Source organism: Chionomys nivalis, chromosome 14 (assembly GCF_950005125.1).
Source record: "Chionomys nivalis chromosome 14, mChiNiv1.1, whole genome shotgun sequence".
Classification (NCBI taxonomy): domain Eukaryota; kingdom Metazoa; phylum Chordata; class Mammalia; order Rodentia; family Cricetidae; genus Chionomys; species Chionomys nivalis.
In genome coordinates, this window is record NC_080099.1 from 18,315,897 (window position 1) to 18,343,374 (window position 27,478).

At 41.5% G+C, this 27,478-nt stretch overlaps 1 protein-coding gene across 2 annotated transcripts; it reads right to left on the reverse strand.

Moving 5' to 3' along the window:
- Positions 1–5,045: 5,045 nt before the first annotated feature.
- Seh1l (SEH1 like nucleoporin) lies at positions 5,046–27,478 on the reverse strand. Of its 2 annotated transcripts, none has more exons than XM_057788477.1 (9): positions 27,192–27,476; positions 23,931–23,981; positions 20,336–20,482; positions 18,632–18,843; positions 16,330–16,428; positions 13,049–13,189; positions 12,386–12,543; positions 8,634–8,784; positions 5,046–5,810 (listed from the first exon to the last, which is right to left on the reverse strand). In XM_057788477.1, the coding sequence occupies exons 1-9, from the start codon at positions 27,300–27,302 to the stop codon at positions 5,618–5,620; spliced, it is 1,263 nt and encodes a 420-aa protein (XP_057644460.1). In that variant the 5' UTR covers positions 27,303–27,476; the 3' UTR covers positions 5,046–5,617. The 2 variants fall into 2 exon arrangements, with proteins under 2 accessions (XP_057644460.1, XP_057644461.1); XM_057788478.1 differs by having other exon boundaries at positions 5,669–7,358; positions 27,192–27,478.

Below are 27,478 nucleotides of genomic sequence, written 5' to 3' on the forward strand. Positions count from 1 at the left end.
AAGCTCTTTATCGGAAAAAAGTCTATGTCGATATTAAACATTAGAGTCTCAAAGGGGGAAGAGGTTACCTCTTTTCCTAAGCTAATTCCTTAACGTCAACAATTTTTTAATATCGTTTTAAGAAACAAAAGCCGGACAGTAGTGCTCATACACGCCTTTAATCCCAGCACTCAGGAAGCAGAGGTAAGCGGATCTCTGAGTTCAAGGGCGGCCTGGTCTACAGAGCAAGTTCCAGAAAAAGGTATTCAGAGAAATCCTGTCTAGAAAAAAGAAAAGAAAAAATAAACATAGAGAAAAGAAATACAAAGCCAACAGTTGCTGTACCTGAGGTTAGCCTGGTGGGGAAAGACATCTGTTTACTTGATCATTTTCCTTTCTGTGTCTGCCAAAAGCTTCCTTAGATGGTCACCCTTGGTTAACCTCTTCAGGGTTACTTTCCGGAAACAATGGCTATTAATGGCGCACACCCGTAATCCCTGCGTTTGGCTGGTTGAGGAAGTAGGATACAGTGCCCAATGCTAGATAGCCTGCACATACCAAGACACTACCTTAGAAAACCGAGACAATTTTTAAAAATGAATGGAGCTCCCATCGACTACTCTGTCTTGACACACTTTTTTTCCTTTTGTAGTACTTACCTATCACTCACATCCAATAAAAACTCAGTATCAAAAAACTGTCAGGCAGCGGTGGTGCACTACCTTTAATCTCTGGAGGCAGAGACAGGAGGATATCTGTGAGTTCCGAGACCAGCTTGATCTACAGAGTGAATTTCAGAGGAGCCAGAGCTACACATGGAAATCCTGCCTGGAGAAACAATTAAAAACACGCGCGCGCGCGCACCCACACACACACACACACACACACACACACACACACACAAAACCTTCCAAAATCCTCAGCTATAGGGCTCAAAGGAATTCAGAAGAAATTGATACAAAGGATCTTAACCCAACTGGAGGTGAGCTGTTTAATGTTTCTAGGAGTCTTTCACCCTATATCATTGAGTTCCCAACTCAAGAAATATGCACAATCCTAAAGCACCAACCTTGTACCTAATCACTCAGCAACCTGTTAATTCTTGGTGACAGAGATGAACAAATCAAAGTAAACACAGGCAAAAAAAAAAAAAAAAAAAAAAACTAAATTCTGATTCTAGATTACCTAAATAAATGTAAACGGAGTCTCCCTCCCTGGTCCTAGCAATGTACCCTAAGTTATCCGTGGGACACAGAAGCACTTCAGGAGCTGCTGTCTTATCTTACTTGCCAACTCTAAAGAAAAACTGGAATTTCCAACGTAACTTGCAAATCTTTTTAGAACTTAGAGCCAGGAGAGGTCATGCAACCAGTGGTATCTTCCAAGGAATTATAAGAGATGCCTATCCAAAACAAAAAAGAAATAAAAAGTCTGATGCTTTCAGTGGAATGCCTCTGTCAATATCCAAGTTACAAGATATGAATTTAGCCGGGCAGTGGTGGCACACGCCTTTAATCCCAGCACTCGGGAGGCAGGGGCAGGCGGATCTCTGTTGAGTTAGAGGGCAGCCTGGTCTACAAGATCTAGCTCCAGGACAGGCTCCAAAGCTAGAGAAACCCTGTCTTGAAAAACAAACAAAGTGAGAACATATTATATTTTAATAACTGTTTCTATTTCCTTAGGTATTATAGATCTATTTATTTGATTCGATTTAATTTTGGCATGTGATAACTATCAAGAGATTTCCCATTTCTTTTAAATTTTCCATTTTTTGTTAAGTATATGTTTTTTAAATATAACCTAATATTCATATCTGGATTTCATCGGTATCAGTAGTTATGATCCCCTCCCCTTTTTTTTTTTTTTTTTTTTGGTTTTTCGAGACAGGGTTTCTCTGTGGTTTTGGAGCCTGTCCTGGAACTAGCTCTTGTAGACCAGGCTGGTCTCGAACTCACAGAGATCCGCCTGCCTCTGCCTCCCAAGTGCTGGGATTAAAGGCGTGCGCCACCACCGCCCGGCTCCCCTCCCTTTTTTAAACCCATTATGTTTTTAATCTGTGATCTAGTTTTTAATGTTATCCGTGGGTTTGTTTTTTGGTTTTTTTTTTTTTTTTGGTTTTTTTTGAGACAGGGTTTCTCTGTAGCTTTGGAGCCTGTCCTGGAACTAGCTCTTGTAGACCAGGCTGGTCTTCACCTCAGAGATCCGCGTGCCTCTCCAAGTGCTGGGATTAAAGGCATGTGCTACCACCGCCTGGCTTAGTTCTTTTTATTGACTTTATTGAACTATACATTTTTCTCTGCTCCCCTCCCTCCCCTTCAACCCTCTCCCATGGTCCCCATGCTCCCAATTTACTCAGGAGATCTTGTCTTTTTCTATTTCTCATGTAAATTAAATCCATGTATGTCTCTCTTAGGGTCCTCATTGTTGTCTTGGTTCTCTGAGATTGTGAATCATAGGCTGGTTTTCTTTGCTTTATGTCTAACCGCCACTTATAAGTGAGCACATATGATATTTGTCTTTATGGGTCTGGGTTACCTCACTCAATATAATGTTTTCTAGACCCATCTATTTGCCTGCAGATTTCAATGTATTATTATCCGCCCCCACCCCCACTGTGTAGTACTCCATTGTGTAAATGTACATCTTCTTTATCCATTCCTTGGTCGAGGGGCACCTAGGTTGTTCCCATGTTCTAGCTATGACAAAAAAAAAAAATGCTATTAACATAGTTAACCATGTGTCCATGTGGTGTGATTGAGCATCCTTTGGATATATACCCAAAAGTAGTATTGATGGGTCTTGAGGTAGGTTATTTCCTTATTTTCTGAGAAACTGCCATACAGATATCCAAAGGGGTTGTAACAGCTTGCACTCCAACCAGCAATGCATAAGTGTTCCCTTTACCCCACAACCTCTCCAGCATAAGTTGTCATCAGTGTTTTTGATCGTGGCCATTCTTACAAGTCTAAGATGGAATCTCAGAGTTGTTTTGATTTGAATTTCTCTGACTGCTAAGGCTGTCGAGCATTTCCTTAAACGTCTTTCAGCCATTATAAATTTCTCTGTTGAGAGATCTGTACCCCATTTTTTAATTGGATTATTTGTTCTATTGATGACCAATTTCTTGTATTCTCCGTATATATTGGAGATCAGCCCTCTATCCAATGTGGGGTTGGTGAAAATCTTTTCCCATTATATAGGCTGTCGTTTTGTCTTGTTGACCGTGTCCTTTGCTTTACAGAAGCTTTTGTTTCAGAAGGTCTCATTTATTGTTTCTCTCAGTGTCTATGATACTGGGGTTATATTTAGGAGTGGTCTCCTGTGCCAATGCATTCAAGTGTATTTCCCACTTTCTCTTCTATGTCGTTCAACGTGACTGGCTTTATGCTGAGGTCTTTGATCCATTTGGACTTGAGTTTTGTGCATGGCGATAGGTACGAAATTGTTTTCATTCTTCTACATGTTAATATCCAGTTATGCCAGTATCATTTGTTGAATTTTTTTCCATTTGATATTTTTTGCTTCTTTGTCAAAAACCAGGTGTTCATAGGTGTGTGGATTAATATCTGGGTCTTCGATTCAATTCCATTGGTCCTGTCTGTTTTTATGCCAACACCATGCTGTTTTTAGTACTGTAGCTATGTAGTAGAGTTTGAAGTCAGGGATTGTGATGCCTCCAGAAATTACTTTATTGTATAGGATTGTTTTGGCTATCCTCATTTTTTTTTTTTTTTTTTTTTTTTTTGCTTTTCCAGTGTTGTTCTTTCAAGGTCTGTGAAGAATGTTGCTGGGATTTTGATGGGCATTGCATTGAATCTATAGATTGCTTTAGGTAAGATTGCCATTTTTACTGTGTTAATTCTACCTACCCAAGAGCATGGGAGATTTTTCCATTTTCTGAACGATTACTCAGTATTTTAAGAATGATTCACTCCACTAGCTGAGGACCCTAGTTAAGTTCCCAGCACCAATGTCCAGCAGTTCACAAAGTCTTTAACTCCAGCTCCAGGGAACCTGGCACCCCTCTTCTGGACTCCCAAGAACACTTGAATTCACAAATCCATGTACCCACACATAAACCTAATTTAAAACACCTTTTTGTATTTTATGCCATTGGTGTTTTGACTGCATGTATGTCTATATGAGGGTGTCAGAAGCCCTGGAACTGGTTACAGAGAGGTGTAAACTGCCATGCTGGTGCTGGGAATTGAACCCCAGTCATCTGGAAGAGCAGTCAGTGCCCTTAACCGCTGAACAATCTCTCTAGCCCCAGGTTTTTTTAAAAAGACATCTTTTTGCCTTGCAAGGCCTCAACTATTCATAAGAAAACTAGGCCAAAATACATTACTAGCTCCACAGTATTGATCACGTAACCATATTCAAATATAACTTGCTTTCTAACTTCATCTACAAAAGAGCTTTGAGCCAGGCATGGTGGCACATGCCCTTGATGCCAGCACTTGTAACACAAAGACAGGAAGATCTCTGTGAGTTCATGGTCTACACAGTGAGTTCCAAGAGAGGCCAGATTATACAGAAACCCCGTCCCCCTGTCCCCCCGCCCCCCCCCAAAAAAAACCAGTAACTAATAATGTTGAGTAGGGAGACTGAAGTCAGTATTTGTCAGTATGGTTTGTGTCGAGTCAAAGAACTCCCTGCAGGAGCTGTTTCTCTCCTGCCACGATGTTGTTTCTGGGGAACGAATTCAGATGATAAAGTCTGGTGGTAGGCGCCTTACCCACTGAGTCATCTCATCTGGCATTATATCTTTTAATGTTAATTTATCTATTTTTGTATTTTTCAGCTTTTTGGCTTTGTGACAGAGTAAAAGGAAATCAAGCCTGAAATATAGAGCTATTCTATAAAGTAGACTAAAGAATATTCTACTTTAGCCAGTTGTGGTGGTGCTGTAATCCCAGCACTCTGGAGGTGGAGGAAGGTGTGTCAGGAGGAGTTCAAAGTCATCCTAGGCCACTGAGCCAGTTCAAAGCCAGGCTACACAGATTTTGTTTCATAACAAAACAAAAACAGGACCCAAGTACATATGGTTTCTATAAGACAACAGATTCATATCCTTTAAAATATTTTTATTAAATTATCTACTTGGAGAATAATTACAAAAGCTTTAAGCAGTAATTCCAAGTAATGAAAGGCATTTTCATTTAAAAAACAAAAACAAAAATATCCTTATGATTTGCTGCTTTATACACAGGAATGATTTACTTTACAAGCATTTGTAACATCAACCTATAAAATTAAAAACGTTTCTTAATGTCTGAAATGCAGAGTGAAGCCCACAATGATAAGCTTTCACATAAAGCTGCCTATAAACAGGCTAAACTGAACTCTACAGTAACAACTCCACACAGAAATTACAGGACAGGCACTTAGAATCAGATACGGGAATCTTTCACAGTTAGTGTTGCTTTTTTTGAAGCTCATCTCATCAGAGGTAACCAACTAGTGAAGCCAGGATTTCCTGGTGCAGGACAGGTTTGGTTCCAAATACTTCAGTTGTAATACATGCAAGACATGCCCTAAATAAGAAGGATCTTCTGAAAGAAAATGAAGAAAAACAAAAAAGCAGCCCAGAATAAAAGCATTTACAAGCATCTGCACAAGGCCTTTAGTCAGTGTTTTAAACCCCTTCATTCTCAGGTAAGGGATTAAGAGGCCGAGAGAGGTACCCTCGGCGAGGGTGAGGATACTGGAGGTTGGCAGTGTCGGCATCGCAAGAGTGCTCTACCAGAGGAGCAGGAGGAGGAAGGAGCTGGGCACAACTGGACCATCTTGATCCAGCCCGTGGGGAATCCAGAGGGGGAAAGAAATACCTGAAATAATGAAGACAGGAACAAAACACCAAAACAAAAACAACAGGGGGAAGGAGGGAGGGGAAAACAGAAGAAAAAGAGAAAAGCAGTAAATACAAAGAGAACCAAAGAAGAGAAAACATGCTGGAAAGAAAAAAAAAGGAAAAAAAGCTTGTATATTCATGCCAAAACCAATGGAACATAATAGTATAAATCAAGACTCTCACTTAAATCAAGGTTGCTTAAGCAAGTATAAAAATTTGGGAGAAAAAAATCTGTTAAAGTTAAAATGCCAAAAAAATTATCAGTACATATGTTACAGAGACATTAATTTTATAAATTTTAAAGCCTTATCTAATCTCTCATTTGATTTCGTAATTTACGAATGAGCACAGCTGCATTTGCTGCAGCATCAGGCACAACTGTTCAGTGCACACATGATACTGAGAACAAACCCAAACACGCTCTCACACTGGAAAGCTGGCTACTGCAACATGCTTTTGAAAAATATAACCATTGAACAGTTTTGGTTTCCTGCAAAAAAAAAAACTGACAATCGCTACAGATTTTGGTGTCTAAAAAGGTTCAAAGAATTATAGTCTGTTATTCTTCCATCTTATAACTTACCCGTAATATGTATGCAATTTAGTAAATAAAAAGGTGCATAACTTTGTCAAAGTCAAGAGTTTTAGCAGACAGGAATTCATTGAAACAACACATTAAAAATCCTGAGACATGGAATTTCAACTGCATGCAAATTTTCAGCAAAATGTCAACTCTTCTTCTGTTTCCAAATTGTCTAAAAGGAAACCAAGTTGTATAGAAGCACACCGTCAGCATCCATGCACGACATAGAAACAGCCATCTCTTTACTGAGGACGGGATGAAAATTTAAAAGTGCTTCCACTATTTTACTACCAAAAAAAACTGCAGCAAATGCTAATTTGATGTTTAGCTACAAACCATTTTATCTGAACTCTGGTGCTACGTTAATTATCTGCTCCTTTACTAGTATTTTTAATTACAAGAAAAACCAGTTGTGTAGATAATATCACCTATAAAGCAATTCTACAAAAGGTAAACAAATTAGCACTCAAAACAATCTTTATGAAAAATATTTATTCAATTTTCAAATTAAAATTATAAAAACTCATCATTTTAGCTTATTGTTTTAGAAAATAAAAGACATATCCCTATATTTTCCAAATGGAATAATATTGTGTTTTCCTTCCTCCCAATAGTTTATGAGGATAGTAGCAATCTTTTCCATTTTTTTAAGCCCAAGTTAGTCTAAAGAACATTTCAAAAAATTGTTTTGGTGATTATGTCTCAACAAAAAGCCTTTCCATTTATAGTGTCGGTAAACTGACTTGTACAAAAAATTATATACACTGCAATTTTAAAGGCCTTTCGGACTGTGTTTAGTAGTGATCAGGCTGCTGGTGCATCTTGGGAGAGATCAAACGGCGCTGGGGAAGGGGAAAGGAGTTCGATTTCCATTCCTGTGTGCATGCAACAAGCAGCCAAACAGCAAAGCTACTCCAGCTAGCTTGTACTCAGCTGTGCTTTCTGTTAGAGGACATAATACAAATGGAAAAGGGAAAATGATCACAGATCCAACAGATGGTTATTGGCACAATCAGAAAACAGGTCAAACCACCAAAGCTATTTACAGAAGAAAATTAACAGTACAAAAGCCATAACCTAAAACAAGGTTTTAAAAATCAACAACACTAGTATGCTTTCCTTCATAAAATAATCTGCTCTCTCTATGGTTAACTTGAAACTGCTTCTGTAGTTGCAAATACTTAAAACCTCAAAATCAAATAAGATTTCTTTATAAAAAATACAATAGTATCAAAACAACTGGGAAAATTAAAATATAATTTCTTGGGCTGGAGAGATGGCTCAGTGGTTAAGAGCATTGCCTGCTCTTCCAAAGGTCCTGAGTTCAATTCCCGGCAACCACATGGTGGCTCACAACCATCTGTAATGAGGTCTGGTGCCCTCTGGTGCCCTCTTCTGGCCTACATAAAACAGAATATTGTATACATAATAAATAAATATTTAAAATATAATTTCTTCCTTTGTTTAGGATGACAATAGGATAACCACAGAGCAGTTTTAAGATTTTAAAGTTTCCCAAACTCTATGCTATCAATATTAATATAACATTCTAGTAATATAATATTCTATTAATATTCCTAAAGGAATATTAAAATAATTTTATATTACACATTTACACATTTAAAATGTGAGTATGAAAGTGACTATTTTATTTTATTTTTTTTTTTTTTTAGCTTTTCAAGACAGGGTTTCTCTGTGGCTTTGGAGCCTGTCCTGGAACTCCCTTTGTAGACCAGGCTGGTCTCGAACTCACAGAGATTCACCTGCCTCTGCCTCCCAAGTGCTGGGATTAAAGGTGTGCGCCACCACCGCCCGGCGAAAGTGACTCTTTATTGTATTGTATATACTATAACCAAAGAAGCCATTAACTACAGACCCAAGAATGAAATACCAAGAATAAGTGTCACAGTTATTGGTGAATTACTTTATTACACCTGCAAAGTCACCTTTTAGTATGGCTACCATGAGAGATGGCTCAGCAATTAAAAGCATTGGCTGTTCTTGCAGAGTAAACAGGTTTGGTTGCCAGCACCCACATGGACGCTCACCTTCATCCTTAACTCCAGTTCTAGGGCATCTGACTCTTTCGGCTTCCAAAAACACTGCACACATTGTGGTGCACAGATATACAAGTAGGCAAAACAGCCATACACATAAAATAAAAAGTGTGCCCAGGGTAGGGGATGGGGTTTCTAGTTTTCCCACAGAAGAGCCTACCTGCCAGCAGAAGATCCATTTAGTGAGTTCTGAAGATTTGGAATATTTGAGCTTAGTGAAGGATTTGAGTTTCCCAGTTGAGAACTCCCATTTACTGGGCTCCCGTTACCTTTCAAAATACCAGTACACTTCCAATTGTCCATGTAATTAGCTGAAAGAAAAAATAAGTCAAATATATTAATATGATTAACATCTACTCATACCTGTACTGTCGGAGGATTTTGATCACACTGTGAACCTGAGAGTGTTGTTTACTGGAAAAACCTGTTTTTGGTTGTGGTGTGGCTCAGGCCTACCACACACCTTTAATCCAAGAACTTTGTGCTTGAATATTGTAAATAGGATTAAATAAAGTCAAGCACAGGGCAGGGGCAGAGGCAGAGCAAGCAACCTAGTGAACCTAGGATTATTAAGAAGAAAACAGAAAGACTAAAAGGGAGTCAAGAGGAAGGGAGGGGGCTGGAGAGATGGCTCAGTGGTTAAGAGCATTGCCTGCTCTTCCAAAGGTCCTGAGTTCAATTCCCAGCAACCACATGGTGGCTCACAACCATCTGTAAAGAGGTCTGGCGCCCTCTTCTGGCCTTCAGGCATACACACAGACAGAATATTGTATACATAATAAATAAATATTTAAAAAAAAAAAAAAAGAGGAAGGGAGGGACACTGAATCTGAGGTTTGAAAAGGCGGGAAACAGAGGCTTCAGGGACAACGGCAGCAGAGGAGGGAGGTCAGCGGGGGCTTTCTCTGCCTCTCTGAGCTAGCCGGCTCTCACCCCAGCATCTGGCTCCTGAGTGTCTATTGCTAAAATCCAACAGTTGAGATTTTGTTAAAAACAACACTGTACTCTTCTCCTAAACCACAAAAAATAAGACAAAATATGGGTCACATTTAAAAAATAAAAACAGTTGTATGTATGCAACGATTGCCTAAATTCCATTCATGTGCATGTGTACACATACATGCACAGCGAAGCCAGTTGGTGACCCCTGGGGTCTTCCTCTTTCACTCTTCATCTTAGTTTTTGAGGTAAGGTCTCTTTCTGAACCTAGAGCCCACCAATTTGGTTACACCAACTGTCCACGGAGCTCCAGGGACTTTACTGCAAACAACAGGCCTGAGCTTTACATAGGGGCTAAAAATCTGAACTTAAGTCCTCGTGTTTTTACAGCAAGCACTTTACCAACTGAGCCATCTCCACAGCTCAGTAAGTGATGTTAACTTCCAGGTAAGCGTCAAAACAATTTTTAGATGAGACGCATAACCAAGTCTTTTAAGGTTTTTGAAGAATTACTAGGGCTAGAGAGATGGCCCAGTGGTTAAGAGCTCGTGGCTGCTCTTCCAGAGGACCCGGGTTCAATTCCCAGCACCCACTTGGCAGCTTACACCTATCCAGTTCCAGAGGATCTGACACTTTCATTCCAATGCACATAAAATAAAGCTAAATAAAATTTAAAAAAAAAAAGAATTACTAATTTAAACCGGCCATGGTAATTCATACCTGTAATCAGAGTTTCAGGAAGCTGAGGCAGAAGGATTGCTCTGAGTTTGAGGCCATCCTAAGCTACACAGCGAGTTCCAGACTAACCTAACCAAAGAGATCCTGTCTCAAAAGTAATATAAAAACACTAGAGCTTTTACCATCGATTTCCCTTTCTGGCAAGAGAGTCAACGGAGACCATTCTCTAGTAACAATAGTTCCTATCCAGGCTGTGGAAATAGTTCACTCAATAAAATACCTGCCTTACAACCATGTGGACCTGAGTCTATCAAAAGAACCCACCAGATGAAGTGGCATGCCCTTGTAATACCAGCAATGGGGTGTCAGGGATACACACAATCCCTGGGGTTCAACAGCTGGCCAACCTAGTCTACTTGGCTAGTTCCCAGGCAAGAAAGACCTTGTCTCAAACCAAAAAAGTAGGTCATACCTGAATAACACACCCAAGGTTGTCCTCTAACCTGCACAAGTGTGTGCACACTCAAATTAGTATCAAAATAAAACCTTTAAAAAACAAATGAACTCCGCCAGGCGATGGTGGCGCACGCCTTTAATCCCAGCACTCGGGAGGCAGAGGCAGGCGGATCTCTGTGAGTTCGAGACCAGCCTGGTTTACAGAGCTAGTTCCAGGACAGGTTCCAAAGCCACAGAGAAACCCTGTCTCGAAAAACCAAAAAAAAAAAAAAAAAAAAAAAACAAATGAACTCAAATTCTTTGTCTTTCTTACAAAGAATCTATACAAGGAAGGGAGCTGTCTCTTGGCTATGCACATACACATTACATGGGTACCTGTGTAGATATACCGATAAGAAAACCTCAGTGTGGCAGGTTAGTGGTTCATCCAATATGGTCTCGTTCTTCAAATGCAAAACTGGTCGCTGAAGTCAACCCAGTGAATCAAAGTTGAAGACCTAATTGTGCTACTTAAGGTTTAAAAGCAAAAGGACAGACAAAGTCCCTAAAATCAAACTGAGGAAAGTCAAGCCTGGGCTGGTACTACAGAATATATACTAGGACTATCAGGGGAAGCCATAAGGCTTAGCCAGACTGCACTTCACCGGCCAATCGACTGCACTTGTAAAGCTGATGTTTAGAATAGTGTGTGTCCACTGTGACGCTACAGATGCCAAAGTCAGCGTCAATGGCTTGGACCAAGTTCCCTCCGTGTAGCACTACAAGAAGCTCAGAATCAGAAAGACAGTGTTCTTGAATTTTGGAGTCAAAAGAGAGGAAATAGAAAAGACAGTGGACTTAAAGTCTGTGTGAGTGTGTGTGTATGAGTGCCACAGCACTAGAAGAGGTCAACTTCAGCTGTCAGTCCTCACTTCTAGCCTGTTTAAGATAGGGACACTGTTTTTCTACTGTGCTGCATTCACCAGCGTAGGGGCCCAGAGCTGTTTAGGATTCTCCTTTCTCTGCCTTCCAGTTCCCTATACTGAAATTAAGACACCTGAGCTATGTGTCTGGTTGTTAGGTGAGTTCTGGGGATTCAAACTCAGGTCCTCATTCATTTGAGGCCAACACTTTTACCAATGACCACCAGAGGCTTCTCCCAGAAAGCAGCCACACAAGTTAGTTTTCACTAAGAGGCTGCATATTCTAATTAGTTTTAAAACAGGCTTTCTTCCACACAAAAACAAAACATTTCAACTGGCCATTAAAGTCTATGAACTAAGTAATCTGGTATTTCAAAATAGCACAAATAAGACAACTTTTTTGTTTGTTTTTGTTTTTCGAGATAGGACTTCTTTGTGTTGTTTTGGAGCCTGTCCTGGAACTAGCTCTTGCAGCCTCAAACTCAGAGATCTGCCTGCCTCTGTCTCCCGAGTGCTGGGATTAAAGGTGTGTCACCACCGCTCAGCGAAAATTATTTTAAAACAATATTAAAGACAATTTTTTAAAAATATGTTTCAGGGCTGGAGAGATGGCTCAGAGGTTAAGAGCATTGCCTGCTCTTCCAAAGGTCCTGAGTTCAATTCCCAGCAACCACATGGTGGCTCACAACCATCTGTAATGGGGTCTGGTGCTCTCTTCTGGCCTGCAGGCATACACACAGACCAAATATTGTATACATAACAAACAAATATTAAAAAAAATAAATAAAAATAAAAATATGTTTCAGTAGTGAGTTCCAGGACAGCCAAGAATACACACAGAAACCCTGTCATATATATGAAATAATGTTCTATTTCAGAGTACACTTTTAAACGGAAAGTAAACAGAAGTAACAACTATCCTCCAGTAAAGTCTTACCTTTCCACAGCCTCACACAGCCGTCATCTCCTGAGGACGCTAGTACTGTTCCTGTAATATTCCAGCTCACCCTCCAAACCTGAGAATTATGATTATCAAACTGAGCCACAATATGGATTTCAAATTTTGTGGGACCACCAGAAGAAGTAAGTTCTTTCCTAAAACAAGATTAATGAAGTTTTCATAAAAATGTGTCATGTGTATACACACACTCTCACACATAAACACACAATTTAAGTAAGAAATACAAACACAAATAAATATGCTTCCCATATTTTTCCCTAACTGCACACCTATGTCCCCACCACTGAGCCCTTAGGCTACACAAGAGTCACTTTCTTTGGCTTCTCAAAACCTGGACTTATTTCATCCCACAGATGGTACTCAGTGACTTTTTTTTTTTCAGAAGAAAAAAACCAATTGAGCATATCATTCCCCAAAATGAGGTTCAGAATCCAACGACATGACAACTTTATATGACAGACTAGCAGAAAGAAGTACAGATCAGGAAAAGGACCCTGAGACAATTCAAACTACACCCTCATTCCGAAAGGTGACACGGACTGTCCACCAGAGGATGCAGTCCTCAGACCCGCACCTCCACAAAGAAAGACAATCAAAAGGAACATACACTCTCAAATTCCTTATTTTAATTCGACTTACCTCACAGGTTTTAATGTGAAAATTCTTACATCTTTGGTTGCTACTGCCAGGATATGGAAAGATCTCCCCAAATTCGGAGCAAAGGCAATATCATGGACAGGGTCTGTGACAGTCATGAGAGCTTCCGCTTTTGCATATTTCCTGATTCAAGAAAAGAAAAGAAATAAGACATAGAAGTTGGTACTGGAGAGCTGGTTCTGTGATCAAGAGTACTTGCTGCTCTTCCTGGACCACAGCTGGATTCGCAACACCTATATCAGGTGGCTTACCACTGCCTATAACTCCAGCTTCAGGGGAAAATATTCTCTCCGGTCTCTGTAGGCAACTGCACACATGCAGCATACACTCATATATACACATACACATAAATAAAAACAAATCTTCCGTGAGTTCCAAGTCAGCCTGGGCTACATACTGAGATCCTGTCTCAAAATAAATAAAACTTTTTAAAATTTTTCAGAAACTTGAAAAACTCCAATATATCTCCATTTTTCTCATACTGCTCAGAATAAACGCTTGCCTTTGTAGGACACTGAAGAGCGGCCCAGACGATAAACTAACTCCTAAGTCCAAACTGGAGCCTATAAATATGACCTTATCAAAAATAATTTATCTATTCTTGTTCATTATTGCTAGGGTAGGACTGACTCTGACATTTGGTGTCCTTAAAAAGACACAATAGTGAACAGGCATGAAGTGAGGCTGCCATAAGCCGAAGCGCCCCTGGCTATCAAAACTAGAGCCGCCAGCAAGGATTTCAAAGGAGCACAACCAAACAACACCTTGATTTCAGACCTCTGGCCTCCAAACCTGCAAGTGAAGAAATTTCTGTTGGGTTAGCCCTAGAACCAATCAATATAAGGCTCAATCTTGCAATGTAAGTGTATATTAAGATATTTAATCAAAACTTGGCTAGACTAAAATCTGGTTTATTAGTAGGTATTTTTGTTTGTTTTTAAGAAAAGGGAAAGCGGCATGGTGATTCATGCCTTTAATTCCAACACTCAGTAGGTAGAACTCTTTTATTATGAGTTCAGCCTGGTCTACATAGTGAGTTCCAGGCCAACCAAGACCACGCACACAGTGTCTAACCAGAAGCAAGGAGGGAGAGAGGGAGACAAGGAAGGAGGAAGAGAGGAAGGAAAGGAGGGAGAGAGGGAGGAAATTAGTAGGCATGATGGCAGACACCTGTAACATCATCACTTAAGAGGTACATGAGAGGGGCTGGAGAGATGGCTCAGAGGTTAAGAGCATTGCCTGCTCTTCCAAAGGTCCTGAGTTCAATTCCCAGCAACCACATGGTGGCTCACAACCATCTGTAATGTGGTCTGGTGCCCTCTTCTGGCCTGCAGGCATACACACAGACAAAATATTGTATACAATACAATAAATAAATATTAAAAAAAAAAAAGTACATAAGACCTTGGCGGTGGTGGCACACATCTTTAATCCCAGCACTCAAGAGACAGAAAAAGGTCAATCTCTTTGAGTTCAAGGCCAGCCTGATCTACAGAGTTGCGTTCTAGGACAGGCTCCAAAGCTACACAGAGAAACCTGTCTTGAAAAAAAACTGGGAGAAAAAGAACACAATAAAGACTGAGTTCCTGGCCAGGGCATACACCACCACTGCTCAGCAGCACTTAATACTTCTAACCGATGCTTATGAAAAACTCAAAGCACTTCTTAATCACCTATGTAAATGCACATACCTGTATCATCTTGCTATCTTCCTCCTTTCTCATTGTCCTAATTTTATGCCAAACACTAATAATCTCCCAACTGGATGACTGTAACAGCATCTTCACGCTGAATCCAGTGATGCTCCTTCCACAATGCTTCTATCTACGGAAGTTAAACTACTATCCGACCCTGTAGTTGCACTCACATGACCAGCAGGATGACACTACAGCAATGGCACAGGCTCTTGAGTCCCATTTGCCTGTGATGTTCCGACCTGAGCCGTGACTGTGTCCTGTTCCCAGGTCTTATCAAATACTGTCTTCTGCACATAGAAGGCTAGCTAATTTGTGCTCACCCTCTAGGTCCTCCTCTAAGTGAACAATCCTAACCTAATCCTTAGACAAGGATTCCCCAGGTAGAAAACTCTTCAACAGGGGGCTGGAGAGATGGCTCAGTGGTTAAGAGCATTGCCTGCTCTTCCAAATGTCCTGAGTTCAATTCCCAGCAACGACATGGTGGCTCACAACCAACTGTAATGGGGTCTGGTGCCTTCTTCTGGCCTGCAGGCATACACATAGACAGACTATTGTACACATAATAAATATTTAAAAAAAAAAAAAAAAACTCTTCAACATCCTCATTCTTTTAGTTCAGAAGGTGTATCCCATTCCTTAGTATTGATTTCCATTTTCTCAACAGGATGCTACATACTGAGATACTACTTGCCATCTCTTCCACCCTACTTATTGGCAAACGAGCATATGCCTTAAGTACCACTCGGCAGGCGGAAATGGGAAGATCAACTAACTGAACTTGCTCAAGACCAACCAGGGTAACAAAATGTAAAACCCAAAAGGGCTGGAGAGATGGCTCAGAGGTTAAAAGCACTGTTTTTATTCCAGAGGTACTGAATTCAATTCCTAGCAACCACAGGGTGGCTCACAACCATCTGTAACAAGATCTGGTGCCCTCTTCTGGTCTGCAGGCATACATAAAGGAAGAACACTGTATACATAGTAAATATTTTAAAAAGGAAAGAAAGAAAGAAAGAAAGAAAGAAAGAGAGAGAGAGAGAGAGAGAGAGAGAGAGAGAGAGAGAGAGAAAGAAAGGAAAGAAAGAAAGAAAGAAAGAAAGAAAGAGAGAGAGAGAGAGAGAGAGAGAGAGAAAGAAAGAAAGAAAGAAAGAAAGAAAGAAAGAAAGAAAGAAAGAAAGAAAGAAAGAAAGAAAGAAAGAAAGAAAGAAAGGAAAAGAAAAGAAAGAAAGCAAAAAACAATGGGGCTGGGGAGATGGCTCAGCAGCTTAGACCACTGTTGCTCCTGCAGAGGACCTGGTTTTATTCCCAGCACCACAAGGTGGTTCCCACCAAACCACAACAGCAGTTCGAGGAGCCAATGACCAAGCATGCACATGGTACACAGACATAAACGCATAAAAGCACTTGGAAAATAAATCTTTTTTACATAAGTAAAAACAAAACAAAAAACCCACAAAGGAAAACACGGCACAGAACATGATATGTCACAGGAAACCAGTGAATATACAACGAACATGTACAATGCAAGTAATAAATAAAGGAATAATAACTTAAAAAAATTCTGACCTGGTGTTTTCATTGTATTCAAAAATCTGAACCTTGGCCATGGCGTTTGGACTGCTGTCATCGCTTCCCACGGCGACCATGGGGGGGTGAGCACGAGAGCTAGGAATGAAGGGGACACTCATAGATGCTGAATTAACGTAATTAGAAACCTACAAGTTAGCCAGTCCTTACTACCACATCTGATGTCCACTCCTGAGGCAGAGGCAGGTGGATCTCTGTGAGTTCAAAGCCAGCCTGGTCTACAAGAACTAGTTCCAGGACAGCCACCAAAGCTACAGAAAAACCTTGTCTCAAAAAAACCAAAAAAGAAAAAGAAAAAAAAAAAAGATAAAGTTCAACATGAAACAGAAGCAAAATAAGCTCATATTCTCTCATTTCATTTTCTCTCCCTGCTTTCAAGACAGAATTTCTCTGTGTAGCCCTGGCTGTCCTGGAACTTGGTCTATAGTCCACACTGGCTTCAAAATCACAGAGATCTGCCTGACTCTGCCTCAGGAGTACATGTGTTACCCCTGCCTGGCTAATTTTCTTTCTTAAGAGAGGAATCTCTGTGGCTGGATAAATGTAAGGGTTAAGAGCACTAGAAGATCACCCACATATATGGTGGCTCACAATGATCTCTTAACTCCAGTTCCAGAAAAGCTAATGCCCTTCTCTGGCTTCCACAGGCACTGCATGATTGTGTTGCACAAACATACAAGCAGGCAAAACAATAATACACATAAAATGTCAAAATTTTAAATTTTAAAAGTAATCATATAGTCTAAGAACTATATGATTAATATAGTTAATAATTAATTTAATAATAAACAATAAATCCATAAGAACAGATACATTTAAAATTGCAATTGCCAACATAACTATAAAGATTACCACAAATACCTACTAGTCATTTATGAATGAATGAGCTATATTCATCTATCAGTGAATATAAGCAGTTTAGATCTGAGACCAAGAACTAACAATATAAATGAAATACACAATAATTGTGAGCCGGGCGGTGGTGGCGCACGCCTTTAATCCCAGCACTTGGGAGGCAGAGGCAGGTGAATCTCTGTAAGTTCGAGACCAGCCTGGTCTACAAGAGCTAGTTCCAGGACAGGCTCCAAAACCACAGAGAAACCCTGTCTCGAAAAAACAAAACAAACAAACACAATTGTGGCCACCAGAAAATCTAGAAATTAAACTAGTGACAGTATTTAATTTTAGAAAGATAACTTTCAGTTTTATTTTATACTCTTCTAAATATATTTGCATTTTTTTCTTAAGTAATTAAAAAAATAAAAAGCAAACAGGGAAGCTGGAAAGATGGCTCAGCACTTAAGATCACCTGTTGCTTTTCCAGAAAACCCAGGTTCAGTTCCAAGCACCCACATGGTGACTCACAACGGTCTCTAACTCCAGTTCCAGGGATCTAACACCCTCCTCTTGCCTCCAAGGGCACCAGACACGCAGGTGACAGACATGCATAAGTTTCTTTAAAACATCGTTTAAAAGCAACTATGGCATAGTCACACAATCACACCCATTGTGGAACATTTAAACAGAAATGATGTTTAAACAGGTGTGGTGACCATATTATTATTATCCCAGCACTCAGGAGGGTAAGGCAGGATAGTAAGTTCAATACCAGTGTTGGTCGGTTATACAGCAAGTTCTAGACTAGCAAAGGCAACACAGCAAGAAATCCCTGAAATGAATGAATGAAATGTTTTAAAAGAAATTCTATAAATTATATACCAATATGTAAAGAAAGGCACACAAAGTATTTTTCTGTAAGAAAAGGAACTTCAAGGAAAATATATGGGTTTTATACATATAGGGGTGTACCATATCTCCTAATGTTGGTATGTATCTCATTATTTTTGTGTATATCTGTCTCTTGAAAATATCCTAATTTTTATTTATTTATTTTGGTTCTTCGGGACAAGGTATCACTTTTGAGCTCTGGTTGTCCTGAAACTTGCTTTGTAGACCAGGCTGGCCTCGAACTCAGTGACCCGCCTGCTTCTGCCTCTTGAGTGCTAGGATAAAAGGCATGCACCACCACAGCCCAGCTCCAATTTATTTTTGCATACATAGAAAATGTTCTACATGTTTTCATCAAACTATTGATAATGGATGAATTCATCTGTGATAAGAGAGACAAGACACATACCCAGATAGGAAAGAGGAAACTTCCTTCTAGATGATATTATGTAGTTACAAAGTACATCTGAGAAATCAAACTAACAAATTCTTAGTTTGAAAAACCTCTCGCCTGTTTTAGCAGACTTATCAAAGGTTTGCTATGTAAGCTTACCTGGAAGGGTTCCAAGAAATGCAACTACAGCTCAGCTTACATGAGATCTCGTGCTGTAAAGACCACTGGCTGAGATTCATAACATCTGGAGCCTCATATATTCTTACTATGCCATCTGCTGAACAGGTTGCTAACATCAGACCCATATGTTTGGGAGCAAATTTCACATCAGTAACAGATGTTCTACTATCCACTAGAGTTGTCCTCTTCACCTGAAAAAAAAAAAAAAAAAAAAACCATATATATGATTTGGATCACACACAACAAGAAAACATGATGGATCTGAATAAGAAATGTTTCAGAATCACAAAGACATATCTGCCATTCACAAAGTGTTTATTCTTGCAAGAGTCATTTGAAGCCTTGGTCTCTATTTCCAATGAAGCACTTTGCTTATATAAGAACCACTAACAAATTAGTGAGCTGTAATTAACTGCTGTCTTAAAGACAGAAGAGTCTGCCTACTACGTAAATATTCACGCTGTGGTGTTTTCAAAGAAAATGGCTCACAAAGGGAGTGGCACCATTAGGAGATGTGGCCTTGCTGGAGCAGTGTGTCACTGTGTGGGATGGGCTTTGGGGTCTTTTTGCTCAAGCTTCCCTCAGAGTGACAGTCAGTCAACTTCCCGATGCCGGCAAGATGTAGGATGCTCAGCTATTCCTCCAGCACATCTGCCTGCAGGCTGCTATGCTCCCGCCATGATGACAATGGACTAAATCTCTGAAACTGTTAGAGAACCCCCTCAATTAAATGCTTGACTTTATAAGCATTGATAATAGTCATGTCTCATCACAGCTATAGAAACTCTAAATAAGACACTCAATAGACAGACTGATCCTCAAACCAGAAAACATTAGATATTTTACAAAGAGCTGTCATACAAAGCATGCTACAAGTAGTAAATCAAATGAATTAGGATCCTCTAACAGTAAACATAAGGCCTGCGACTTCTGTCGATGTCAGTAAAGAAATGGACTACATAAAAGACAGAAAAAAACGCCTGCAGACTAAACTACCTTATGGCAGAACCAGGAGGCGAGAGAAAAGGAATATCTCACTGCATACATCCTTTTATAGCTTTCAATTCTATGTTGTATGATTATTAAGAAAAACAAATTAAAAGGAAAATAAAATACTTTACATGATAAACTTCAGGGAAAAGTCTCATAATCTAGTCCAATGCTCTGCTTTTACAGTTGAGTAATGTGAGCAGCACACAGGTACTACTCCTGTCCAAATCCAATCATTCACTAAAGGCTGAGGTAGAACTTACAGTAGATGCAGATAGGGAAACCACGGAGTGTAGCTCAGTGACAGTAGGAGGCCCTGGGTTCAATTCAGAAGTCTAAAATCATGCACTAGCTACCATTCCAAATCATTCAAAATAGACAGATGGGGGCAAAGCAAATAGACAAAATAGACAGAATGGGGGCAAAGCAAATACTGACTTAATCACTAGAAATAATGACGGACAAAGTACCAGAGCAAGCCAAGCAAACGTGAAAGAGGAGAAAATACGGATGGATGGATGGATGGATGGAAGGAAGGAAGGAAGGAAGGAAGGAAGGAAGGAAGGAAGGAAGGAAGGAAGGAAGGGGGCAAGCGGACAGAGGGCAGTGTTAACAGTGTGTCAGGGGTCAGGGTGCTACTAACGGTCTGATTGTTCACAGATCTGCTTTCCTGTATGATACTAAATGTCTCACCCAGTGACTCTGTCCTCGAAGTTTATCATTTGATTCTCCTACTATTTCTTCCCAAACAGCGGCTGTTCGGTCAAAAGAACAGGAAGCCAAAACTTGTCCAAATTCAGGATGAGCCCATGTCACACGCCACACAGATCCACTATGTGTCTGAGGGATTTAAAAACAGAACTTAGTTTACTATTTTCACACATGCAGTTTATTTGAGAAAATAGAACGTGAGCTGTTTACTTCAGAAAGATGAGAAAGACACCAGCTTAACATCAAAATAAAGAGTTAATTTCTTCTTCTGTAGACCAGGCTGACATCGAACTCAGAGATCTGCCTGCCTCTGCCTCCTGGGTTCAGAACCCGGGCAGTAACTTCAACATGGTAACAATGTCACAAAGGGTAGGACTGCCCACTTGTTTGTCTCCTCTTTTGCGCTTCCCTTCAATTCTTACTTTAAAAAGCTGTTAACTAAAAGACACACTAAGTTATATTCGCTTAATCAAATGTTAAATTCCCATTCTAACAAAAGAATGAGGTCTGCACAAAGATGTCACCACAATTTTTAAAAATTTTAGTAACCAGGCATGGTGGTGCATCTTGTGAGCAAGGCCAGCCTGATCTACACAGCAAGTTCTAGGCCAGCCAGGACTACAAAGATCCTTGTCTCAAAAAAGAAAATTAAAAATTAAATAGCCTGGTGTGGTAGCAGGTGCTTGTAATCCTAGCAGTTGGAAGACAGATACATACCAAGTTCCAGGCTATCTCAAACAAACAAGCAAAAACAAAATTTTGAATCTCCATCCAATAATCAACACAGAATAGTTACTGGATGTTTCTAAAAAGCTTTGAAGTCATAGGACAGCACTGAGAAGAAGACAGAGGGGTTTCCTTTGCACATGGCATGTTGCTAAACCTGCAATCTGTCACAATGACAGAAAGGAAAAAGACATTTCTAACACTAAAAAACTGCCCATCAGCAGGTGAGTGGTGGAACAAATGTGGCTCATCTATACACTGAGACTGCTCAGTATTATATAAAAACAAATAATGCTTGTGTGGCGGCACACGTCTTTAATGCCAGCACTTCGGGGATAGGAGGAGGTGTATCTGAGTTTGAGGCCAACTTAGTCTAGGCTGAGTTCTAGGACAGCTAGGGCTACACAGTGAGAACCTGTCTCAAAGAAAAACATAAAACACTGGTCTACAAGAGCTAGTTCCAGGACAGGATCTAAAGCTACAGAGAAACCCTCTCTTGAAAAATCAAAAAAACAAAAAACAAAACAAAACAAAAAAATCCATAATACAACATGGATGAACCTTTGTTAAGGGAACTAACCAGATACAAAGGACAATATAAGTCATTAAGCTGCATCACCAAGTCCCATGTCAGCCCGGGTGACAACTCAGACTGCAGCATGCCCACCTTCAGGCACCCTTCCACCTTGTATGTACTGTCACATCCAAGACCTCATGCAGCTGGGGCAGAAAGAAGGATCTGTGGACTCTTCTCCATCTCCTTTTACGATGGAACGCTAGCATAGAGTTAACCATCACTGTGCTCTCTACTCACTTCCTTGTTGTGACTACAGGGTCAGGGTATTCTGGAGGTCACCAGGGCAACTCAGCTTTGTGATGGCAGTAGTCATGTGAGGCAAGGAGAAAACAGGGCTGCTACATACAACATACGGTTTCATGACAAACACTCAGAAACTGCTTTGGATACCATGGACTGCTCACAGGTCCACAGGGCAATAAACACAGGATGAAAAAGCAGCACTGTGCCTCATGTGGATAGGTCAATGTCTTCTTGCTCAACAAAGGCATTCCAATCACTTAGGAGTAGGCTGTCTATCCCAGCTCATCCCCTTGCAAGGCTGAAGCCATGGATAGAAATCCCTGTTCTCACTAAACCTGCAGTCACCTTGGGTTAGGGAAGAGCCAACCAGTAGAGGACAGATCTCCCCACATTAAAGGGCAAGCAATCAAAAGTAAAGATAGAGCTGCACCCTATAAGCAGAAGTAAACGGTCTACGAGGACCAGACTAAGGAGGAAGACTGATCCTCAAGCAAAAATGGCCTTAATGACCTCTTGAGACTAACTTACAGAACTAGAGGTTGAGACAATGATTTAAACCTAAAATTGATGTTAGTGCCTAAAAGGCACAGTTGGGGTCACCCAGCTACAAACCCTGTGACCTACAAGTGACCCCTCTTACAAGATATATTGAAGCAGTAGTGGCTAAGATATTGTAGAAGAGATCAACCACTTTCTGACTGAATTTAAGGCCCACTCCATGAAACAGAACTCATACCTGACTCTGCCAAAATGACCAAGAACCTGTGACTAGGTACGTCACCTACTATTTTTTGATAAACGAACATAGTAATAAAATGGCTCCTAATGACATACTGCTCTACCCATAGATGCCCAACTCACATCAGAGAAGCTGCTTCCTACAGTAGATGGGAATTAACACATCAAAAGAAGAACAACTGGACAATGTGCAGAGTGATAGACTTTGAAACACTCAGTCCTAAACAGGCTCAGGGATCTATGCAGGAGAAGGTGAGAAGACTTTAAAGCCAGGGGCAATGGAAACAGTGTCTTCCAGAACAAAAGGGCTGATGTTCAAACTCAGGGACACTATGGCTACACACAACAGGGTCTGCACAGGTTCAAGCCAGAGGGTCCCAGGGCTGAAAGGGAGAACTGGACACAGAGTACCATCCTAACCAAGAAGCTACCTGCAGTTGGTATTTGTCAGCAAAGGAAAAACCCAGTTTTCTCCAACGGAGTCTCACTGAGTCTATCAACCACACCACAGGGCAGGCCCACACCCAGGAGCAGTTGGCCAACACAAAAAGACCTCAGTGGTAATTTTGTGGGGTTTTGTTTCATTTTGCTTTCGTTTGATGTTCTTATGTTCTTTTGCTTGTTTTTTGTTTCATTTTTGTGGTTTTGTAAGTATTTTTTGTGAGGGGGTTGTTTTTGTTTCTTGATTTGTGTTTAACAGAGAAAGAGTATAAATTTGGGACTATTGAGGAGAGGAGGGAAAAAACATGAAATATGCTGAAATCCTAGTAGTGGTTAAAGAATGCTACAAAAATTACTATTTTTCCAGTCTTTTTTTTTTAAATATTTATTTATTATGTATACAATATTCTGTCTGTGTGTGAGGGCACCAGACCTCTTTACAGATGGTTGTGAGCCACCATGTGGTTGCTGGGAATTGAACTCAGGACCTTTGGAAGAGCAGGCAATGCTCTTAACCTCTGAGCCATCTCTCCAGCCCCTATTTTTCCAGTCTTTAGTTTTGAGACAGGGTCTCACTCTGTAATCCAGGCTCGCCTCTAACTCATGGCAATCTCCTGCCTCAGCAACCCAAAAGCACTGGGATCCCATACCTGGGAACACCTACAAATTTTCTTATTCTCAAATTTCCTATTGCTTTAATAATAAAGTCATAATTTAATAAACCAGAAGCTATCTTTCCAGGAAAGAATACCATATCAATTTTATCATTTTCTTGAAGCTGAACACCAAGTAATTAATACTAAAATAGCAAACATTTCAATTTTCTCAAACCATGTAAAAATAAAAACTAACCTTCCAACTAGCAGTGCAATGCCAATCTCCGCTTTCACTTTTATCCCAGACCTATAAAAAAAAAAAAGGCAAATGAGTATAAGCACAAGGAAAACATCAGCGCCAACGCCACAGGAAGCAGCAGAAGGAAGCATTCACTCCCTAAGCCGATGTTCACTGGAAATCGTGTGCAGCAACACTGGGCTGAGCACAAAGGCATCCAGGAGCACTAATAGGCAGTCAACAAATTCCCCCCCAGCCGGTTTTTTTGTTTTTTTGTTTTTTTGTTTGTTTGGTGCTGCCATCGCTGGTGATGTACTGATACTGAATGCTGAGCCCAGGGTCTTGAGCCTGCTTAGTGTGATGTGAACCCCCAATCATGCTTTGGGAAGTAATGTTGACTACTGAAACACTGTCCACAGCAGTTTAGGTTCCTGAATCTGGTGGATACACTTAGTGTGTATCTCTGTTTAAAGACACCTTTTAAGTTGACATAAATTGTCAATTCGTCAGATGGCAATCATTCCTGAAGGGCGCGTATCAAACACACTGCTAAGGCACAAGACAACTCTAGAAAGCATTTCAGCACTGCCCCTGAAAACCATTTTCACCTGTGAACTCACCAACACGAGGACAAAATAAGTGTACAAACTGTGGCACGGAGTGGACTGTGAACAAGATTTGTTTATAGTAATAGCCAAATACAAAGAGTCGTGCTGTTCCAGCTCAGCTAGGAAGGTGCAACCAGGGGCCCTAGGCAGATGGGGATGGGGAGTTATCGGACACAGTGTCTATTAAGAATAATGAGACTATTCTGCAGACAGATGGTCATTCCACATTTTTGTAAATGCCTGAGAAAGCACAGTGGGGCCAGTCATGGTGGCACACACCTTTAAATCAACTCTTAGGAGGCAGAGGAAAGTAGATCTCTAAGTTCCAGGTCGGCTTAGTCTACATTATGAGTTCCAGACCAGCTTGGAGTGAAAGGAGGAGCACAGTGGGTTTTCACTTTGAGGTAACAAATTAAATTTAATAAGGAAAAAAATAATGATGCATATTAATTTGTTATTCTGTTTTTCATTTTTTCTAGGGGAAAACATGCCATCCCAAGACAGAGGGGCACTTGACATTTGCTAAGTCTATTTTTTTTTTACATCACTGTTAATATTAGTAAGTTATTTTAGTTCTTTTTGTAATCAGACATGGTCTATAATCCCAACACTTGGAAAACTGAAGGAGGAAGATTGACTGAGCTACACATATAGCAAGACTTTGCATCAAAAATGCCTGGGATACAGAGCATGATCTTGTAACAAAAAAAAAAAAAAAAAAAAAAAAAAAAAGACGGGTGGTTGGTGATACATGTCTTTAATCCCAGAAGAGGATTAATTTAATTAACCTAATATCAGGAGGCACTGTTGGGCTCTCCCTTCCACCGGAAGCAGGACTGTCAGACAACCTGACCACCAACCCTCTGAAACTATTCCACGACTGCGACTGACCGCCCCATGACCGCCCCAAGAAGGCACGGCTCCAGCATGGCTGTCTGCACTCTTTACAATAACGAGCCTTAGGAACTCTCAATGACCATTTCCCACCAAGCAGGAGCCAAGTCAACCTGCTATAACAGATGCTAAAGGTTCATGGTTGTGGTTCAAAGACCCCATTCTCTGGTGTATAAGCAGGCTGCTGAGGCTCACTAAGTCAGTCAGTTGGAGGTCACTCTCCTGTCCCATCTCTCCTCGTGCGACAACATTATGCCTAATAAAAAGGCTTCCCAGATGGTCATTTCTTTTTTTTTTTTTTTTTCTTTTCTTCGAGACAGGGTTTCTCTGTAGCTTTGGAGCCTGTCCTGAAACTAGCTCTTGTAGACCAGCTGGTCTCGAACTCACAAAGATCCTCCTGGATCCGAGTGCTGGGATTAAAGGCGTGCACCACCACTGCCCGGCTTCAGATGGTTATTTCTTGCCTACTTTCAGTAGCATGGGCAAAAGTGATAACAAAAAATCATCATCAAGCCGGGCGGTGGTGGCGCACGCCTTTAAGCCCAGCACTCGGGAGGCAGAGGCAGGCGGATCTCTGGGAGTTCGAGGCCAGCCTGGTCTACAAGAGCTAGTTCCAGGACAGGCACCAAAGCTACAGAGAAACCCTGTTTCGAAAAACCAAAAAAAAAAAAAAAAAAAAAATCATCATCAGGGACAGCAAAGGCAGCACAGATTAGTAGTCCAGCGACCAAGCTGTGAAAGCGGCAAAGCAATTTGGTGGCTTGACAGCTGAAGCAGCCCCTTCGCTGACTGTCTTTACATGTAAACTTTGCATGCAAAACTACCTTCTCTCCCAGTATTGCTACATTATCTTAGTCTAAACACCATTCCTAAGGGCTTAACTGATGTCCGTTACCTGTAACCAGCTGTACTCATCGGACAATAGTTGGCTCAGCCCTTAAAGGGACCGGGGTTCGGGTCTCCCAGCAAGATGGATCACAACCTTAACTCCAAGGGATCAGACACTAGGCGGTGCACATACCTACATGCAGGCAGAACACTCACGCAAATTAATCTTTAAATTGAGGGGATGGAGGAGTGGAGCCGTGCCTGGCATCTCTATAATCACAACACTCCCGGCAGAGGTAGGTACAACACCAGGGCTACAGAACTGAGATCCTGTCTCCAAACAAAAATATATCGTATCATATTCAACGGACACTCGTTATAATCTTCGGAGACCACGGGAGCATGAACAAGAGTAAAAATGTCAGGTTTTCGTCTAATCGGAGTTCATGCTTTTTGTAACCCCAACGTGGCTGAAGCTGAGACTGGAGGACTGAGACAGTTTCCAAAAACCAAGAACACAACTGCGCTGTGTGTATTTTCCCTTCATGGGAATCCAATCAGGGAAGCGTCCCAGCCAACACAGACGAGGAGGCCCACAGAACTGAGACACACACACGGCCAAAGGGAAAAGACATCCCCACGTTGAGCCACCACAGTCGCGGCCCACCAGGTTCCACGCCGGAAACTCGGCGCGCGCGTGCGCTCAGTGCCCGGAGGCCGGGAGTCCTCCAGCGCAGGCGCGACAGAGGGCGAGCACCGCGAGCGCGGGCGGCCGTGACCCCACAATCCGCCGGCGGGGAGGGCTCTCGCCGCTTCCGGGGCGGCGGCGTCCGTGGCCGCAGGTCGCGTGCGTCTCGGCCGGATCTGCTCCAGTCCTCGCCGCCTCCGTCCTTCCCTCCCTCCGTCCCCTCTGTGCCGGGCCCCGAGCAGCCGAGCGCCCCGCGCGCACCTTGACGCTCTGGTCGCTGGAGCAGGTGGCCATCCGGCGCCCGTGGAAGTCGAAAGACACATCGTGGATGAGGTCCTTGTGGTCCGCCGCGATGCTGCGCGCCACAAACATGGCCGCCGCCGTCTGCCCGGCCCGCCTTCTGCCCGGCCCGCCTCCGAGAGGGCGGCGGCGGGGCCGGCAGCCCCCGGACCGCCGCGGAGGCGCGTACGGTACGTCGGCCCGCGTCGGCCCGGCGCGCCACGCCCCGAGAGACACGCCCTGTGCGGGCGGAGCCTGTGCTCAAACCC

Coding starts and splice junctions, on each gene's coding strand:
- Seh1l (XM_057788477.1), bottom strand. CDS start 27,302: ATGTTTGTGGCGCGCAGCATCGCGGCGGACCACAAGGACCTCATCCAC. Junction 20,483..23,930: donor ATTGCACTGCTAGTTGGAAG/GTTAGTTTTTAT, acceptor TAAATCCCTCAG/ACACATAGTGGATCTGTGTG. Junction 16,429..18,631: donor ATTTCTTGGAACCCTTCCAG/GTAAGCTTACAT, acceptor CTTCATTCCTAG/CTCTCGTGCTCACCCCCCCA.